At 33.1% G+C, this 20,531-nt stretch overlaps 2 protein-coding genes across 7 annotated transcripts in view; one reads left to right on the top strand and one right to left on the bottom strand.

Moving 5' to 3' along the window:
- The first annotated feature begins 5,671 nt into the window (after positions 1–5,671).
- LOC106684591 (uncharacterized) overlaps positions 5,672–20,531 on the top strand; it is a 29,554-nt gene continuing 14,694 nt past the window's right edge. For 2 of the 5 annotated variants that reach the window (XM_067051427.1, XM_067051428.1), the window contains exons 1-3: positions 5,672–6,539; positions 13,379–13,845; positions 14,926–15,023. In XM_067051427.1, coding sequence (XP_066907528.1) covers positions 5,787–6,539; positions 13,379–13,405 — 780 coding nt within the window. In that variant the 5' untranslated portion in view covers positions 5,672–5,786 and the 3' untranslated portion in view covers positions 13,406–13,845; positions 14,926–15,023. Of the gene's footprint in view, positions 6,544–13,378; positions 13,846–14,925; positions 15,024–20,531 lie in introns of all 5 variants that reach the window. The other 3 variants (XM_067051429.1, XM_067051430.1, XM_067051431.1) reach the window with 2 other exon arrangements.
- On the bottom strand, positions 10,287–16,896 carry LOC106684592 (glutathione S-transferase). 2 transcript variants are annotated; one of them, XM_014426760.3, is made up of 5 exons: positions 16,769–16,896; positions 13,915–14,055; positions 12,697–12,870; positions 11,309–11,448; positions 10,287–10,559 (listed from the first exon to the last, which is right to left on the bottom strand). In XM_014426760.3, the coding sequence occupies exons 2-5, from the start codon at positions 14,045–14,047 to the stop codon at positions 10,392–10,394; spliced, it is 615 nt and encodes a 204-aa protein (XP_014282246.1). In that variant the 5' UTR covers positions 14,048–14,055; positions 16,769–16,896; the 3' UTR covers positions 10,287–10,391. The 2 variants fall into 2 exon arrangements, with proteins under 2 accessions (XP_014282246.1, XP_024215716.1); XM_024359948.2 differs by having other exon boundaries at positions 13,915–14,052; positions 16,769–16,877.

Raw genomic sequence — 20,531 nt, 5'->3', positions numbered from 1 at the left:
TATTTTTAATTAATTCAGTTGTACACATGAGATCTCAAGACATTTTAGGTTAACCTATTTATGTGTAGTTAAAACAAAATAATTATTTTAATTGATGTCATTAATATCCATCTCTTGGAAAAAATAAATGATTGTTGAACAATTATTTTATAGTTACCTCAATCATAACGTGGTATAATTAAATTATAATGAATTCATGTAAAAATATTTCTTAGGTTTCTTTTTAAATCTTCAAATATTTCCTTTAAAAATGGAAACATGCTCCCTTAAAATAAAATAATACATTATTTAGTATTTAAACTCCATAGAATGGTTTTTTTAGATTTAAATTATTAGAAGAATGCATCCTTCAATAGTGTGATGGTATTTTTTCCTTAAAAATTCTTTCTCCAAGCTGTCTTTAATTTCTTTTATTTTAAATAAGTAACTGTTCTTAGCAGTAGGAAACAATGGTTAAACATAATATATGAAAATATTTAATTATCTAAACGAGACAAATGTTTTTGTGTTTCCACGATTTTTGTGACAGTAATAAAATTTTACTATTCACCTACACATATGTAATCTGGGGAAGTAATGTGATCATAAATAATAAATTGCTTATATGCAAATATAAAAATTAATGTCATCTTAAAATTGGGTAATAAGTGAAGATTGTGTGATGCACTAGATTTTTCTTCCTTTATTAGAATCACGGATATAAAACAAAAAGTGTTTTATGTATACAAACTTTCCATTTTTTTTTTTCCAAAACTACTGGGCAGATAAGCTCAGGCTTCTGTCCAATATTTTAAGATCTAGATTCACCTGATAAAATTTTATCAAAATCTAGGAGACACAAGTAGAATCCCCTTCTTCTCAGAGAGAGAAAAAAATATTTTCCAAGAGATGCTGTCCTAATATAAATGTGATATATTGAATGTTGGTATGTTAATTTACAGCAATATTATCAATTGAAATACCAGCATTCAAGTTAAAATATTAAAACCTAATAACAACAATGATCTCAAGAAGGATAATTACAGAAAAATAACATCTTCACATTATATTGGTCGATGATGCTTATAAAGCTCTATAACTAAGCTATAGAAATAGCACCAAAAATGGAGAATGGTCCATTAATCAAAATTTATATTAACCACATCCTTGCATATGAAGCTAGAAAAATCTTGATTTCCAAATTCAATTTTAATGTGTTAAAATCCAATTTCACAATATCAGTCAGTCTAATTTTTTTTTCTAACAGTACCAATATCATTGGTTTCTGTCAAATATATTTTGTTTGAACCAGCCAAGTAAAATGTATGTTTGTTTTTTTGTGGAAAGTTAGTATTTAGGGATGTTTGAGGACACTGAAAATGAATCTGAATAGCATTTTCTAAATATATATATATAGGAAGCTTGTTTTTTGTTTTTGTGATTGAGTGTTATACTCATTAATACAATTGATAATATTTTTTGTTATTCGACATCTAAAAACACATCCAATGGTATATTATAACATCCATATGCCGAAATAAGAAACAATTTAGAAAAGTGTGATAAAATATTTTTTTTATAAAGAAATAAAGTTGATAACATTTTTCAAAAAACCCTACAATGCAAATTTTGATAGTAATCGAAAAATAAATCTTTTTAACTAAAAATTATCATCTTGTCTTGCTGGTGCCTTTTTTTTTCTGATTGCAATAGCTTCAGAAGGATGCCACTAATCTGCATAAAACATACATGTTTGAGACCCTCTAAAACTGCAGGCAATGGTACAAACTGTACCTTAGTGAACATATCAGAACTGGAGATAAAATAAAACTTTTAAGATAAGTTTCTTTATTTGAAACTGAATTTTCTCCTATGAAAGGGTGTAAAATCTAAAAGATATTCATGTGGTTTCAAAAAACATAATTTCAGTATGATGACAGTTGTAATTAGATTGGAATGGGGTTTAGATTGTGAGGAGTTATGAATTTATTTTAAAAACGTGGACATTAAAAGAAAAAAATACTCTAATAAGCAAGCCAAACAATTTCTGATTTTTCATTTATATGAAAATTAATATTTAACTGTTTGAACCAAATCCCACCAAGCACTCCTAGTAACAAACTGTCCTTTGCAAGCCCCTCATCCATACCTTCATTATCAAAATCCAATCCTTTCACCTTCCTAAGGGATCTTCAAGAGACCATAAAACCCCTTATCAATCCTCTGACTGAAATCCCCCTTAATTTCCCAAGATGAGCACAAAGCACCTAGCTGTCCTGTTATGGAATACTAATCGCCTGCAAAATCACCGTGACCAACTTGACTTATTGCTACATGACGAACACATTGACATAGCCCTACTGACTGAAACTCATTTCACACAAAAGACACATTTTTACGTACGTTACCACGTCACTTATAGTTCTTGCATTCTTAGCCACAAATGCTCATCTCATTCCCTTATTCCTTCCAATCCAACTGATGCTTTACAGGTTGACTCAGTTATCATATCAACTCGTCCTTTCGATGTTACCTCTTCAGCTGTATACTGTCCTGGTAATAACCTTTCTTATAATCTTCTTGATTCCTTATTCCGAACCCTCGGACCGCTCTTTATTGCTATAGGAAATTATAACGCCTAACAACAGCGATGGGAATGCCGAACATCCAACTCTCGTGGCAATATCTTATCCTGTGATTCCACCTCCAATACCTATTCTATTCTCTTACCCACAAATCCTACTTACTTGCCTACATCCCTCAAAAAGCGCCCTTCTCATTCTAGACATATTTGTCACTCATCAGATCATAGCCCAATTCTGCTTTTTTTACATTCAAGCTTCGTGCCTAAGCCCTCCGCTACTTTATTGATTACAGGAAGAGTTGACTAGGACAAATTTAAATATGATTTAGAAAATAAACTAGATTTAAACATTCGAATAAAGACAGAACTAGACATTGACGGGGCTATTGGAAAACTCACAGCATCAATAAGGACAAGCATCAATGACAACTCTTCGACTAGCAGAATTTCTCACAATAAACAAAATAACCTGCCACAGCATATTCGTATCTTCCTACCAAGGGAAAAACGCAGAGCAAGAATCAGATATCCAACTGACAAAACGTATTACAAAAAATTGACTAACAAACTAAAAGGAGAAATCTCAAAATTCAAAATTTACTTACCTTTAAAGAAAATCTTACAACAACTGACAAATCATTATAGAGAACCACTAAAAAACTGCAGAATTTCAATGATTTTAACCATCAACTTCTTACCGAATCCCAACCATGGATCAGAACTGACGCAGAAAAATCACAAACATTCAGAAAACACCTCTCTAAAACCTTTATTCCACATCTTGATATCCTTAACCCAATTCACCTTGAATGTATTGAAGCAAAACTAAATATTCCGCTCCAAATGGCCCTCCTACCTAAAGCATTTCATCCTTCGGAAATATCCAGCATCATTCAGAGATTACCTACCCGCAAAGCTCCTGGATACGACCTAATAACATCCCACATCCTAAAACTTCTTCCTCAAAAAGCCATCCTATTCCTCACCTACATATATAACGCCGTACTCCGTTTCACATATTTTCCTGACCCATAGAAATTATCTATAGTTAAAATAATACCCAAACCCCAAAAGCCGCCAAAATTTACATTCTCCTACCGCCCTATCTCTCTATTACTGTTCATGGGCAAAATCCTCATCATGCTTACACATACTTTCTCATCATCCGTTCCTTTCTCACTGACAGATTACTCCCAGTGAACCATAATGGCTCCTATTCATCCCTCTATTCTCCGCATTCCTCAAGATAGTATTCTCGGTCCCATCCTCTACACCGGAATCCTCACAAAAGACTGAAAAGACAGGAAACCACGTCGATTTCGACTATTACAGCACTTACTAGACAAACGGTCTTAACTTCAAATTTCTCTACATGCTTGTACCATACCATTATGATATTATTTCAAATTTACTTGATGTATTTTATGTACAGTTGTAAATATCAATAAATAAATTTAAAAAAAAAGTGTTTCAAGAGACTCTAAAGGCAGATCTGTCTTGGTTTTTCCTAAACAAGTTTTTTTTTTTTAGTCTACTTTATTAGAAGTGAATTTCGGTTTTTGTAATATTTTATTTGGTTTTTACTCTTAAACTCATTTAATACAATAAACAAACTTGTTGTTATTCTACAAAAAAACAACAAATAAACTAGTATATAATAACTGTCGGATTTCCGTATCTGATTCATATAGTCGGGGCCAAAGGTAGCCGTTTTAGGAACTTTTTAGAAGCAGTGGTGGCGAGGCAACGAAGACGCCGCGTCAAAAAACCCTCAGGAATTAAAATCGCTGCAATATGCATGCAGGACCTAACTGATGGACTTGTTGGCCTACATCTGAACGAGATACTAAAAAGAGCCCGGTGGAAAATAAATCAGTTATTTTACCTCAATTATTAATTAGTTTAATCAAAACTATATATAGTTAGAGGAAATAAAAAATGGCGGCTATTTTGCAACATTAAAAAATTTTTTTTTTTCGTTTGGAAGTCTATATCTTTAAAACTACCTACAACACTACAAATCTTGATAGAACGTCATCAAAAGTAGAGTAAATGTTCTAAAATATGAGCACCAATAGAGCTCTTTCCATAGTCCTTTTCAATTTGTTCATCTTTCTATAGTTTCATAGTCCCCGAGATACAATTTTTTAAAAAGCAACATCTCTTAGCAGAAAATCAACACCTAGTGAATTCATTTTGGGAGAACTATATCTCAGGAATCATTAGACGTACAGATGTCAATTAGCACTACCATTAAAGTTAGTTTAATGTACTATTTAATAGATTATAAAGTTTATCTTCTTAGTTGCAATAGTTTTTATAACATTTGCTTATAATTATGAATATGGTTTTTGAGATAATTTAATACTATTTACCCAACCAAGCTGGTTAAAGGAGGTTTTATTTTTATTTCTATAGAAGGTTTTATTTTCACAAAAATATTAACATTTTCATATTCCATAATATAATTGTATAATATTATTACAATATATTTTTGTTGCATGACTTATATAGGTCGAGGTTTAATTTCAGATGTGTGAAGGTCCGAGGAAATTCCCCACAGGCCCTTGGGTTCTGTTCACTGGCTCTGCACTCTACAAATCACACCTGAAATGGTAACCCCACTCCTTTAGATCGGGTAGATGAAAAAAGTTTGTGTCTGTCTCTTATTTCAAGTCCTTATTCAAACAGAAGGAATGTTTTGACCGTCACCTAGAAAATTATTGGTACTGAGGCTATTTGAGAGTTAAGGCGTCACCTAAACAACCTTGAAACTGCAGCAGCGCTAGTTAAAATCCGACCGGGGAGGAGAGGAGGGCTTTTTTTTTTAGACTTTTTTTCTTGCTGGCCAAATCAAATGAAAACTTGGTCCACTCACTCTAGATGGCCTAGTCGCCACAAATAAACTCTCCCATACGTCCAGAAATTACCAGATAAGGGGTTATAAAAAATAGTTGGTATCGGAATCATCAGAACACGAAAGTGTACTGGGCATGCTCCTGACAGTTTTTGACAATCAACACTGGTTGTCAGAGCGGACATAAAATGTTTAAAATTGAGTATTTAATATAACCAATAAATTCACATATGAGCTGTCTCACATGGTTTTAGTTTTATGGGATGGAAATAAGTAAATATTAGATTTGATGTTTTAATACGGTATATGACAAGTCCGCTATGGTATAAAGTAAATTCTTAGTTAATTTGTTTTAATTAAATTAAGATGGAAATTCTTCTTCGCTTAGAAGAAAGTACTAAAATATCCATCCCTGATCATTTCAAGCGTCTTCTAGAAAATGTGTTCAAAGAAAGAGAAAACTTTTTAAAAGTCAACAAAAATATTTTGGAAGTTTTTAACTTGGAAAATGATTATATCTTGTGTGTGTTGCTCACTGTTGCTTTAGAATGTGGTTTCCGTCTTAATCGTTCCGAATCTACAAATTTTGACATTGAGGCTTTCAGAGAACTCAATTACCAACCTAAATGGAGGGATTTAACAAGAAGACTGTACACAGTCGATCTTTTCTTAGCCAATTTAAAAAATGAGCGGTTCGTTCTTATAGTTGTCCCTGTTCTTGGAAACGTTCTTTTGGTGAATCTTCTCACTTTAAAAAAAAACGAGGTTCTTAGGTCTACTACAGCTGATCCTATGGTGCCATCACAATGGTTATTACCATTTCAGTTGTCACTACCTGAACGCTTCAACAACTTGCCTTTGCTTGCCAGGATTGTTCGGAGATTCTTTCAAAAGGAAAAAGATTTGGCCCTAAATGCAGCCAACGAGTGTAACCCTAGCCTCTTGGGTATACCGGATGAACTTAAAAGAGTACTATTCAGATTTGTTTCAGCAAAAGATTTCGTTCATTTGACTGCAACTTGCCTTAGGTTGCATATGTACAAAAAGGATCCAGCTGTTTGGAAACACTTTCTCAAGATCGACTACAAGATGGAGTCTGAAGATCCTTATGACCTATATGTAAGTAAGTTCTGTACAAGCAAAGTAATTTTACCCAGTTATTCAGATTTTGCTGATCTCGTCTTTCCTATTATGTTACACCAAACTACTTCCAGCACTTCACTCCAAGATTACATGCTTTGATTGATTAATACACCATCTTTTATCAATATCTACTTCATTATTTACCAGACCTGTAAATAAATGTTACTTAAGAAAACAATTGTTTCTAAATTTTGCTTGTAAAAAATAGTATTGATTGGATTATAGACAACTGAAGAAATTATTCCATGTATTCTACTTTTTGGCGTACTCAGTTTATCTATTTGAGTTTTTCAATATTTCATCATTTTTTTTTTTACATTTGTAATACCCATGAAGAGATAAAAACCTTTCGCCGGTTAAGGTGTGATAACTTCAAGTCTGAAAAAATCAACATGTTTTTTTCAAACAATTAAAATTTAAAAACTTCTACCAAGTACATGGGCTAATATAATTTTCCACATAAGTAAGCTAAAGTAGTTGATGAAATTTGATATAAGTTATCCCAGACCATATCTAAACAAATCATCAACTCGAGCTTCGAGATAAATTGGACGAAGCGTTTTCGCAATAAACGTGTATAAAGTAAAAAAACCTTTGCGCATTAGTAAGCAAAACTATTGGATGAACTTTCCAAAAAGTTATACTAAACTTTATCAAAATTAATCCTTAATTTTCCTCTCAATTAACAACAAACTGGATGAGACATTTCTGAAATATAGATGTGTCGTGGAAAATATGTTAACACGCAGTGGACAGAATCTGATAAAATTAATATGGAACCAACTAGGTGCCAATCTGTACAATCTTCAAAAATATCATCAAAATTGTGTTTAAAGTTCGATCGATTATCCCTACCGACAGATGCGTAACCAAATATGTTCCTAAATGTCTAAAACAAAATGTCAGTGAATATTTTTGATTCTAAAGATTTATTATTATTTCTTTTTTTTTTTAATTCCTGTATGAATATAAAGCTTCCTCCTCTATCTTCAGTAGTGGGGAAGAAAACAAAACAGGACCGTTTATCACTAATCTAATCAGGCTCCAAGAATTCTATCGAAATTTCCATAGACCAACCGTACATTATTACCTAAATTTCAAGCTAGAATCTTTTTTTCCAAAGCCCCATTCGAAATATGTTTTTGTATTTAACATAACTTGGGTTTGTGTTTTTATCTGAAAATTGGTTTCATTTTAAAACAAGGATGTAGTGGTTGAGCGTTTGAGTTTTATATCTTGAGTATATGTACATGATATTATATGGTCAATACCATACAATATCACATACATATACAAAAAGAGGGCACACCATTAGTATACGTTAATGAACTTAAATGCTTGGGCTAAATCTACCAATATTTACAATATATACAGAATACTACTGCTCAAGTAGTTATAATGATGACTGTTGCCACCGCACAGCTGAGGGCGTAAGGTTTCTAACAATTTGACGATTTAGAATAAAATCTACGGGAGAGCCGTGTTTGAAACATTCTAGTTAAGAAAACTATTTTTTTCGCATGTTGAAACAAAAATAGTGGATTGAATTTATTAAAATTATTTCTGGACCATTTTCACATTTGATTCCAAACTTAACTAACTTGGGCCAAATCAGACAAATCATTTTCGAAATGAAGATGTGCTCAGGAAACTAATTGTGACTAAGCGGTAGTGGTGGATGGAATCCGGAGATGTCGATATGAGACCAACTGGAATTTCCCCCAAAATCGAAATTTCTCGATTGGTCAAATTTATTTTTGGGCATAATCGATCATAATGAAATTTTTAGTGATTATGTTGGTTAGCGTCTAGTTGGTTTCAGGTATACATTTTTCTAATTCTGTCAACTACTTTCGCTTACACGTGCGTAAACCTATTTTCCTTTCTACTTTTTGAAAACGGATCCTAAGTTTGGAGGGGAGCTGGGGGTTAGTGTAACAATAGTTTAATAACAATTTTTATCAAATTCTAAATACTCTCGCTTAACAAAGCATAAAAATAGTTTTCAAATATATAGATATTTCTAATAGATCTGTCAAGGAAATCTAAATATTCTTAAAAATTTGAGCCCGGTTGAATATGAATGATACTTTCAAAATGAATCCTAGAAGTTAACGTCCATGGAGATGGAAACTGGCCAAAACTGAGAAGAGAAGACCGCTTGGCGTGAAGTGCCAGAATACTGCTAGGAATAAGGAACTGGGAAGCAGCGGCATAGAATAGATTGAGCAGTTACAAAGAATTAATGTATTGTGATTGAAACACCGGTATAGAGTTACCTTTTCTGTTAAAATGAATACTTAAACATAATTTTATAATTACAAGATCTTTTATCATAATTGTCATCCAGTTTGGAATGTTTTGTCTGAGACAGTTCACATAAGTTCATGAGGCTCTTTTTACTTCCATACAAAGGACCTTTCAAATTCTTCTTGAAGGAGCCCATCATTTTCTCATTTTAATATTCTACAACAGTCACCTACTTAACAGGTTATTACTAATTTATCACTACTTTTTGTCAAGATGTATATGTGGAGGTCGGTTGAAAAATTTAAATTCCAAAAATTTTAGCTTAGACAAACAATTCTAAAACATTTTTTTGTGCCATGAGAACTTTTTAAGTAGCTAAGGGTTTGAATTTAAAAATCAACAGTTGTCACATCTGACTCATTGGACATCAAATTTTCTTCAATAGTCAGATTAACTAAAAATCTGTATTTGAACAGTTTGGTAACAGGTGAAATGTTTCATAACAGTATAGTCCAAGTCTCTGGGTTAGTCCTCTTGCTGCATTTTCATTTCTTGCATTTTTGTGAAACTCCGCAACTATTGAATTAGCCTATCAAAACCTGTTCAAAAGGCACAGAATCAATTATTAGTGAACATTTTTTTTCTAAACAAATGTATCATTTTTAGAGCGAGCTTTGATTTCCTTCTTCATTGCACCAATCTTAGACATTAGGACTTTAAGTCCATCTTTATTAATAACAATAGCTATCTTGGTAAATTCGTTCTTGGTAATTAACTTTCAAACTATAATCTTATTCTATGTATTTCTCTGAGGTCCAATTTTTCATTTGTAACTTTCAATCTGAGAGGATCTTTGTCGCACAATAAGTATTTGGTTCACAATCTATGAATGGCTTTATCTTGCATGGATATCCAGTGAAAATTAATCAACGTCATGATCATCTTCAGTTTGTTTTCTCCAAAGATTCTTCAGTCTTATTTTCACGTATATTTTTCACACTGTTTTTCAATTTCATGCGCTTTTTAGAACTATGCTAAAGTCTCCTCTTCCCATTTTAAGCAAATATTTCAAAAATGATATTGAACTGTCGCTCCCTGTGGGTCGCAGTTGGGCAGGTCCAGTCAGAAAGGATTGCCTTATAAGTATAAAAGATTAAGGACTTAATAAAACAGTTTTTATACAGTAAGTATTTCGATATGGAATATCTGTTTTGATTCTGTTGGAATAGCCTACTTGGAACATAGGGAAGAGAATTTGGTAAGGAGGGACCTGTCTAAAGCTGCAGTTCGGTGGACTAATGTATATGTCTGAAGACTGGGAATGGGTATTGCAGGATAAAAGGAAATACTTATGACAGTAAGATGGGTAAAGCCATTTCAACTCAAAATTTTTTGGAAGTACTGCTGTGCTTACATCAAATCACGACCAAATATCAGTCTACTTAAAATGTTAGGCTGAGAAAAACAATAAAAATTACCAAATTATATTTATTATCTATGAATTATTTTTGCTATAAAATATGTTCAACAAGAAAATTAGCTTTTTATTATTAGATTGATACCAAAGATAAGAAAAAATTAAATATTAGCTACAGGTCTTTTCTGAATCCAGTCTTTGACACCTGGAAGAGAATGTATTTTTTTCAAAAGGGCTTGAAATGAAGGATATTTTTCAGTTAAATCAATGCCCACCAAGCCTGGAATAGACTCACTATAGCCAACAGCATACAAATCAGCCCATGAAAGCTGAAAAAAATAAAAAATAGTAAGTAAAGAAAAAAATGAAATAAGAAAATAAAAAAGGATTATTTATAAATTATGGAATAATGTTTTCTTGATTTATGTATTACTAAGTGGCATAGGCAAGTGGACCTATTGATTGTTTCTGCTAATACTTGACGACCACCTACAAATTGCAGCAGTATTTGTACTCACAAGAATAGGAGTATCATGATTCATTTCTCAGGACTTCCGAGAAATGAATTACAATTGTCACAGACAGGAATCAAAACGACTATCTTCTGAGCCAGACACTGGGACCCTTGCTGCATGCTCAAAATAAACCAAAAAAAAGATAAAATAAACTGTCACCAGATAAATGGTTAATCCTTTGACAGATAGACAATCGTCATCCCAATTGTAATTTTCCAATAATAAAATAGCAATAACAATTAACAATTTGCTTTAAACTCATTGGTAAAATCACAAATTTTGTCAAGGAGGATTAAAATTAATGGTGATGACAACCAAGAGCAGAAAAAATAAACAACTTCTAACGAGTGCTGATTTTTTGGTGCTATGCAGATCAAAATAATTAATAATCAGTTCGATAAATAATTTAATTATTGATAATTAATGAAAAGTATATTGTGCACCCTGTGTTGAGTAAATTATCTATACTAAATAGTATCTACATTGAAAAAAACATTTTTCATTTCAATTATCAGTATATATTGAGGTTTTAAAATTTACTGAAGAAATTTTGAATAATTTACCTTTCCATTTGCTAAATAACCTTCGTTAGCAATAATAGCTTCAAATTTCTCCATATAAAATGGAATAATTTCTTTAACGAGGCATTCTTTGATGTATTCCTTTTCACTAGATTCTTTAGCTTTAATATATCTCTGGATTTCTTTAAAAAATAAAATAAGAATTAAACAGATACACTAGAAATTGATTGTTATAAAATAGAAGTTAATTTAATAGTAGGCAATCATTAAGTTAACTAGATATCATGGGTATAAATATATTTTATATATAATATATTACGCATATACATATATTAGAGATATTTTTGTCTCTATATGAATGATGTAGTTACTAAACTGTATATAATTTAAGTGAAGAAAGAAACCATTATGGGTTTGGACATTATACCATAAATATTTATTTAATTAGTAATTTTACAGAAGTATAATTGTTATTTGGTAAAATGATTAGATATTTATAAAAAAAAAAGGATTGGAGACATAAATTTAATTGTTCTTTTATACAGATGTTTTATCAAATATTTACAATTGAATGGTGTATACTTTTTTAAAAAAAAAATTATTGATGTTAAAATGTATTTAATAAGTAAGAGTATTGTTAAATATATTGAAAAAGTAAATAATTAATAATGTTGAAATTTAAATATAGATTTTTTGTACTAAGTTTGTTTTGTTTTTTACGCAATGTAAGGATAGGAAGATGGGAATAAAGGGAGTGTCTGGAACCAATAAAGATAACATTGGTTTTTTCCAACATTCAGCCTTAGATCATAGTTTAAAGTGCAAGAATTAATACTATCAATATCTTCTTGTACCTCAAGGATAACTGCAAGTGTTTGGGTAGTATGGAAGGATAAGTAAAATTGGAGATAATCAACACATAAATGGCAAACTGATGTTGAGTAGCGATAAGAATCAGAAAGGTATTTAATGTTGATAGAGAAAAGGGTTGGTGAAAATGAGGACCTATGGGAAACATCCTAAGCTAGCCAAAGGGGCAAGGAAGTAGATTTATTAGGAGTGGTAATTGTTGAGAAACGATAAGTACAAGAAAGACAGAAACCATTTTAGGTCACAATTTAATATAGAAAGCATTTGAAGTTTAGAGAGGAGGAATAATAATAGAATCTTGTGAATGACTGAGTCAAAAGCTTTAGAGAAATCAAAGAGAACTAGATTAAAAATTTGCTGTTTGTCTATGGAGCAGGAGCAAAGGAGGCAACTTGTCCTGATTCTTCAGACTATTTTTTTTCCTAATGATGTTTTTGATAATTTGAAATAACAATAATAATGTTATATAAAGATGTATAAGATGAGGTAAATATACATTTATTTTATAACCTATAAATTTAGTACTTAGGTATACCAAATACTTAAGTTATTTATAGTACCTGTAATTAAATCTCCAACAGTTCCAGCGATCATATCAATATTTAAGTTTTCTTTGCTATTTTTTCCATTCAATCCAGCTTCAATTGATAAGTGACGTAATATAGCAGTTGTCTGGTACATGATAGATCCATCAATTTCCAAATAAGGAACTCTTCCATAAGGTACTTCTGGCACTAGTGTTAAGGAGCAAAATTTAAGTTGATTTACAATACAATAAACCATTTAAAATTAAAAATATAGTAAATGAGGTTATACTATATAAAAAATGTCAATGTATTTAACCAAGGAAAATGAATTTTAATAGTATGACCAGACAAAAGTGCTGATATTGTAGTATAAATATGTCCTCAACCAGCAGAGAAATGTAACAGGTTGCTTAGTATTTATTTTTATATATTTATTATTATATTAGTATTCCGCAGTATCTGTAAGCAGAAGACAGAATAAAGGCAGGACCTTTTACTCAACTAATTTTTTATTGTGAAATACATGGATACAAAGCAGCGTATAACAAAACATTCAGGGTGAACTTCACAAATATTGCAAGTGGATATTTTAAGTTTTCATGCCAAAAATTACGTAAGGATTCTTATTTATTGATCTCTTTTGATGTCACTTTTTAGTATCACCTTAAGCATCTGTGTTGACCCTAAATTATACATTCACTTACATTTTTTACAGATTAGAAATTGGTACAATCATCTATGAAGTTGACCATTAATATTTCCTGTTCAGCAAAATTATGGATGGAACTTGGAAAGAAGATTAACTGGAGTAATCTGAATTGCTGATCACATACAGAATATCAAATATGTATGTTGTCTTCAGTATATTTTGAATTTTTAAATGCTTGGAAGTGACAGTTCAAACTGAAAGATAGTGTACAATGGAATCATGAATAGTAAGAATGAATAAACAGTTTTTCAAAAACAAGAAGCTCTTAGTGAGTTTCCAGTGTTCAGAAGACATGCATGTCAAATATCTTCAATATACAATAAATTTATACATATATGAAAAAAAAATGCAAGCAAATTTCTTATTGCATATTTTGAGATTTTTCACTGCATATTTTATTGTTTTTTTGTTTCATTATGGAATGCTCATATAGGTATATTTCTGATTTCTTGTCATGGGGAACAGGATTAAAGGTGTGTACTGGTTTCAATAGGCTAAGTTCCTATTATTAATTCAAATCAATTTATTTTTTTTAAACTTACTGTTTCTAAGTTGAGATAATGTATCAAATGGAAGGCGAATATCTTCAAATTCTTTTTTCAAATAACTGAGAATGAATCTTATAGATTCTCCCAGGCCTTTTGCATCTAAGTATGTTAGTTTATACACTGTCATTCCTTCTACTAGGATCAAAATAGATATTTAAATTAGTGAAATTAAACATCAATATTTATGTAATGTGTAAGTATATACTAGGGGTATTCATGATCGTTAGTTTAACATGTTAAAGTGTGTTAAATGGAGAAATATTTCCTTCTTTTACCATGTTTAAACTATATAACATGTAACATGGCTGAGAGTCTGTTACTAGGTCTGTTAAATGGAGAATGACGTCACGAAACAGCTAAGCTTGTCACCGTTTTATTTGTTGTCCTGTTTGTGTTTTTTTTTCTTTTGCCTTGTGTTTTGGACTTTTTAAAAAATAATCAGTAGCCAAACTTTTACACTTCTACTTTTCACTTATTTTAGGCATGTTGTAATAAATTACTGTAATCAAAACTTAGAAGTAAACAATAACATGAAGTTTTGGAAGGAAAGGTTACTAATCAAGTTGCTCAGAACATCCGCTAGGAGCTCTTATGCATTTACCATTTAACATGACTTTAAATAGCGCTGCTCACAATGCTATACTTATTAACATTTAGCTTGATAAAAAATTTTTAATTTAACACAATATCATGAATACCCCTACTGTAGAATATAATAAACTAAACAAAATTTAAATCATGATCAAACATATATTATTAGTTAAAATGACTTATAATAATCACGATTAGGATAAATAAATTAATAGTTTTAAGTGATGATTCATAAATTATACTTGAGAATAATTTTTCAACTTTTGATGGTTATTAACCTTAGAAAATACAAGTTAATACTGTTTGTATTGTCATTGTATTTCATCATGTTCATGCAGCTATTATTGAATGCAATTTGTTTCCCATATTTCTTACTAAAGCAAAGTGAAATAAATATTGTTTTATATTTTTTAGTGGTCTTTAGGATAGAATTCACTGATATATATGGGAAAAAAAAAGTTTATAATTACACTACAGGAAGAAAGAACTAAAATTATTTTCTACAGCATAATGTAAGTTTTCTTTATTATGTAAGTATGTAATGTAGCATATAATGAACTAGCCGCCCTCACTAGCCTTCTATTTTTCCACATAAATTTCACATATTATTCAGTTGATGGATTCATTATGTCTATGAAACAGGCTTGTATGATTCATATTTAATGTTAGATTGGCGCAAACCAACTGGTTTTACACACAAATAAACTAAAATTTAAATTTGTTGAAAATATGGTAGAAGTTTTTTCCTAAAAAGAGTGATTATAGAAATATGAGTCTTTTTATTCCTGATTATAAAATTTCCAACTTTTGGATATTAATAAAAAATTTCTTATAAAGAGGAAGTATTGTGAGGAATAGCTTTACTTCTGCCCCTTTGCATTAGTGAGGCATTTTCTTCAATTCATAGAACAAAAAGTTGTAAAAATATTTCAAAATGATTATAGTAAGAAAAAAAATGAAGTTGGTGGTTATTATAAAATAATCAAGAAGCTGAAGAGTTTTGAATAATGAAAATATAATATTAAAAATACATGGCTAAAGGTTGTGTGGTATGTAGTTTATTAAAGATTCAATAAACTTTAGTTAAACATTTTAAGGTGCAAGTACAGCTTAAAAACTAAAAACTCAACAATTCTCATGTCATGCTTAGTAATAACTGTAGGATAGTTCATGATTTTATTCTAATTGCTATTTAAATAAATACTGATTTTCATTGTCTTTCAAAAGTATTCTCCTCTTCATAAGTTTTAAGAGTATCCTGTACTTTATTATGAGCATTTTTCAAGATCAGGAAACAGGTGACTGATAGTGAAACAATGGTGGTTTTTACTTTTTATTTTTTTCTAGTAAGATAGTAAGGCCTAATTTTTAAGGAAAATTAATATATTATTATTTTTTCTGAAGTTGGGAGTTGTAATTCTAAAAAATATCAGATGAATGAATGAAATATAAAATAAAATACTTAAAATAAAGGAAGCATTAAATATTTTAAAAACCTATATTAGCGGATATTTTTCCTTCTGAATATATCTATAACATTTTTAGACTAGTAAAAGTTTAACAAAAATCTTATTGTGACATTTATTCAGTTATTATAAAATGGAAAATTTTTTAATAACTAGAAATTATTTAATTTTCAGAAAATTGTTTATCAAGAAACTTACTCATACTACATATGACAGTATGACAGCAGTAAATATATCATTTTAGCTTATATTTAGAACTTCTTAATAATTAACAATATCAATTAGTAAATAGTCATTAACAGTTTTCTTTTGATTATGCTATTTATTAACTTATTTTATGACATTTCCAATTTTTATACAGACAATGATTCTCAAATACATCAAGATTAAATGACAAATTTTCGGATTAAAAATTTCTTATTCATTTCTGTTGATTAAGATTACTTTATATCCAAATTTCTCACTTTTAGTGGTTGGAGTTATCAAAAAATAAATACAATTAAATGTCAATTATAAAAAAAAAAATATTGGTTTCCTGAATGCCAATATCAAATAGGTTCAATCATTCGGTCAATATTGACACTGGCTTTTAATCATAATAATTCTGATTAACGTCCGGTGGCGCCCTATAACAATTATTATTTTCGCCATTACGATTTTGTAAATTATTTCCTTTAAAAGACTACCGTATAAACTAAGAACAGGATAATGGAACTATTCCGCTTTGCATTTATGTAGGTAATAAAAGGAATAGGAAATAAACATATATAAACTAACAAGTGATAACCGACCTTAATGAACCCGAAGAAGATCGTCTTTAGACTAGCAATGATATAATGTAACTGGTTACGACAGCAATGGCAACAGATGGCGCCAGTGTTTGGGGGAGCACTCAGAGTACTCGTGACACTTATTCAAGGCCGGAGAAGTCAAAGAAAAGTATCTAAATAGTTGCCAAGTTGAACACGAGGGAGAGGTAGGAAAATGTGGGTTTGAAAATCGAAGTATTAGTTTTGGCATAATCAAAGCAAGTGACGGACGTTTCTGAGTATTTTTTTCTGGATCTAATGGATATTAAAGGAAGACTACAACTACAATAAAAATCTGGTGGGGTGCGCGCATTACACAAATTTAACTTAACTCTCTAGTTTGAGTTGAAATTAATCCCCTCTCGTTTTAGAATACATATATCTATATTATCGACTGTTGCAATACTTTTCCAAATGAGCCTTTCCGTTAACAACTTGACCAACTATTTTTTTTTTTTTCCCAAAACCCCTACAAAATTATAATGGCGTATTTATAAACAATGAACTTTCTCCTTTTACTGTAGAACATCTATATTCTAAGGAGTCCTTTGGAGTGTATTATTTTGTTGTCAGTATTTATAAAAGTGTATTATGTGTTGGGGCACACATTATTTCTGAATTTAACAAACTTAAATCTAATAAAAACTTAATCCTAATATGACGTGACCTTATGTAGTGTGTTGTCAACGCACCGGATGGGGGGAGGGGGCAGGTGTAACGTGTTGAATAACGGATTCGTGCAGTACTGAAGTGAATCAAAAAATTTGATGTGTCGTCGCGTAGTGAACTCCGGTATAGTGGGCAACTCGAACAATTGATGCAGCTCCGCTGGCTTCTTCCTCCTCCACGATGTTGTGCGTACGATTTTCCTCAACATCGAATCCTGAAAAGTTTGAAGAAGGCGCTGGGTTCCATCTGATATGTGGGTAAACAATGGTGCCCCACATAGTTGTGCTGGTTTCAGAATACTTTTGTATATCTGCTGCTTCAATCTCAATGAGAGAGCCGGAGAAGTGAGGAGGTGGTTGAGACGATATGACTTTCGTCTTACTGTTTTTCGTCTTACACCTTTTGATATAAATGGGCAGAAAGCTTAAGATGACGGTCTAGCTTTACGCCCAAGTATACGATAGAGTTGGAAGGTGAGCTCACCGTATTATTCACATGGAGAATCTTCGGCAGTCTTGATCTCTTGTGCGCTGTGTGCGCGAACACAACACAATCCGTTTTGGCTGCATTGACTGAGATGTTCAAGTAGCCCAGCTTTTGAACAATCTCAGAGCATACGCTTCAGCCTAATGTAGAGCTGTCTCGGCGTTCATACTGCTGCTGTAGATGGCAATATCGTCAGCGTAAGCGGCGACCGTTGCCTTCTTGTAGTTCTTGCCAACCACATCAGCAGTATAAATTGAAAACAAGACTGGCGAAAGGACTGCTCCTTGAGGCACTCCGCAAGTCAGTTGGATAGATGTTGAGTGTTCTTCACGAACCCGCACAGCGACGGTCCTGCTGTTTAGAAATGAGGCGATCACACTGTAGAGCTGTTCCGGGCACTCTAGATCCACGAGCTTACGACATAGAATGCCGTGAGAAACGGAGTCGAATCCCTATGTGCAGTCGATGGATATCATGGCCGTTGCCTCATTTCGGTTGAAGGTGGTATTTACCCCTGTCTGGAGTTTTATTAGGTGATGCTCTGTGCTGAGGCGAGCTTGGAAGCCGGTCTGTTCAAAAGGAATTTCGGAGTGTTCATCGCAGAATTCCTGAAGGTAATTAAGAATGATCTTTTCGTAAACCTTGCCGAGATGAGGCAACAGACTGATGGGTCTGTAGTGATCCGCCTCCGTTCCAAACTTATTCGGTTTTAGGAGTGGAAACAAGATGGCATGTTTCCATTTATTGGGGAAGTATCTCAACCTCAAGTACGAATTGTACAGGTCCGTGAGATTCCCCTTCCTTAGCAGTTGCTTGAGCAAGACGATCTGCACCCCATCATGGCCTGGGGCCCTATTGCCCTGCGTTCGTCGAAGTATTGCCTTCAATGTTTTGAAATTGACGAAATGAATGAAAAATGAAATTGTCTTCTTTGGGCATGGTTGGTACTGACATCGGGTCTCCCGTTCGTTGTTCTATATCATACCGATAGTGTTCTGCCAGTACCATAGCTTGTTTGGCATGAGTGAGAAGGTGATCTCGATCGTGTAGGCGGACCGCTGGTGACTTTTTCGTGGCCGCTTTAGTTAGTTTCCAGAACTTGCGTTAATCGCCGTGCGTGGCTCTTAAGCGATCATGCCTATTTGCCGTTTTCCATTGACACATTAGGTTTCTTATTTGAGTGGTGATCGCATTAGGGGCTACCTTGATGTTCGGGTATTTGGAACGGTAATAGCGATTTTTTAGTGTCCGCCTACTCTCTTTAAGGGCCATGATGTGGGGTGGAGGCTTCTGTAGGTGAGGTGGCTTCGGGCAAAACGTAGGGATGGCTAGCTTCGCTGATTCTATGACTGCTTGTGTGAAGTGGTTGATGTATGTGTCAACATCTTCGGTGGTATGTAAAGTCGATATTTCTTGCAGCCTATGGCATATCTCTCTCTTGAACCTAACCCAGTCGGCTTCACGGTAATTAAATCTCTCCGTCGTCGGTTCAGGGCTTCTCCCTTGGATTTCATATATAACCGGCCGGTGATCAGATGTGATGAATTCCGTCACAGTGCAACCCGTGACCCGATGTGGCTGTCTGGTCAGAAGGAGGTCTATTGTTGATGTCGATCCGGTCCCAAGATGGCAGAAAGTATGAATACCTGGATGGATTACCGTGAAGGAGGTTTTGACCTATTGTCTCCCCGCTAGGTTCTCATTGGAGTTATGCCACAGGGTGTGTCTAGCGTTAAAAACTCCCACTATCCAATGGTTGGTTCTGGCCCCACAGGTGTCGATGACTTGCCGTAGCTCTCTCACCGACCCTCTAGGACGCCGGTAAATCCCCGTGATGTGGGTGGGTTGATGCATCCGCACTTGAATCGTGAGATGACTTATCCGGACGTACTGGATGTTCATAGGTGGCGGCATCATTTTCCACGTCGTTCCATAGTGAACGGCTATGAGAACTCCGCCGTGAGGGTCATGTACGTCATCCGTAGCTACTGCATATCCTCTGAAGTGAGGGGGTCGTCCACGGTGAGTACGACCACGGTTGGATTTGTGAGCCAATTTTCAAAGCAAAAACTTCAACCTCATTAATTTTTGTGCCTAGGCCAGCACAGTTGAAGTTGAGGATGCTATATGCGTTCATTTTTGAGATTCCTGCCCTCTCATTTCTTGAAGTTTATTCGTCATGAACACTTGCATATCCCTCATGATCTTTGAGAAGAGGTTGGAGAACATGGCGTTCATTTGCGCCATCGTCGGTTTGTGGTGTGGTAGTGGGGCGCAGTATGTCTGAGTAGGGTGGATCCCTCCTCACTATCCTGGTGGCCCTCCTTTGAGTTGTGGTAAGCCTTTTGTTGCCTAAGGGAGTCTTCTTCTGTTCAGCTAACTTATTTTTCAGCCTCTTTCAGCAAGGTTACTCTAGTTTCACATTGTCTGAACGAAGCCACGTGGTCTTGAGAACAGTTGGGACATTTAGGTGGACTGGTCCGAAGACAAACGCTGATGTGGTGGTCTTTTCCGCAACGTACGCATCGCAGCTCATAGCCGCAGTAGTTCTTTGTGTGGCCGTATCGCTGGCATCTGAAGCACTGCGGTG

Source organism: Halyomorpha halys, unplaced genomic scaffold, assembly GCF_000696795.3.
Source record: "Halyomorpha halys isolate HHAL.00 unplaced genomic scaffold, Hhal_1.1 Scaffold594.1, whole genome shotgun sequence".
NCBI lineage: Eukaryota > Metazoa > Arthropoda > Insecta > Hemiptera > Pentatomidae > Halyomorpha > Halyomorpha halys.
The sequence above is the reverse complement of the archived record's forward strand: the minus strand, read 5'-3'. Positions and strand labels throughout refer to the sequence as shown.

Coding starts and splice junctions, on each gene's coding strand:
- LOC106684592 (XM_014426760.3), bottom strand. CDS start 14,047: ATGACAGTGTATAAACTAACATACTTAGATGCAAAAGGCCTGGGAGAA. Junction 12,871..13,914: donor ATTATCTCAACTTAGAAACA/GTAAGTTTAAAA, acceptor CCTTAACACTAG/TGCCAGAAGTACCTTATGGA. Junction 11,449..12,696: donor TGTTGGAGATTTAATTACAG/GTACTATAAATA, acceptor TATTTTTTAAAG/AAATCCAGAGATATATTAAA.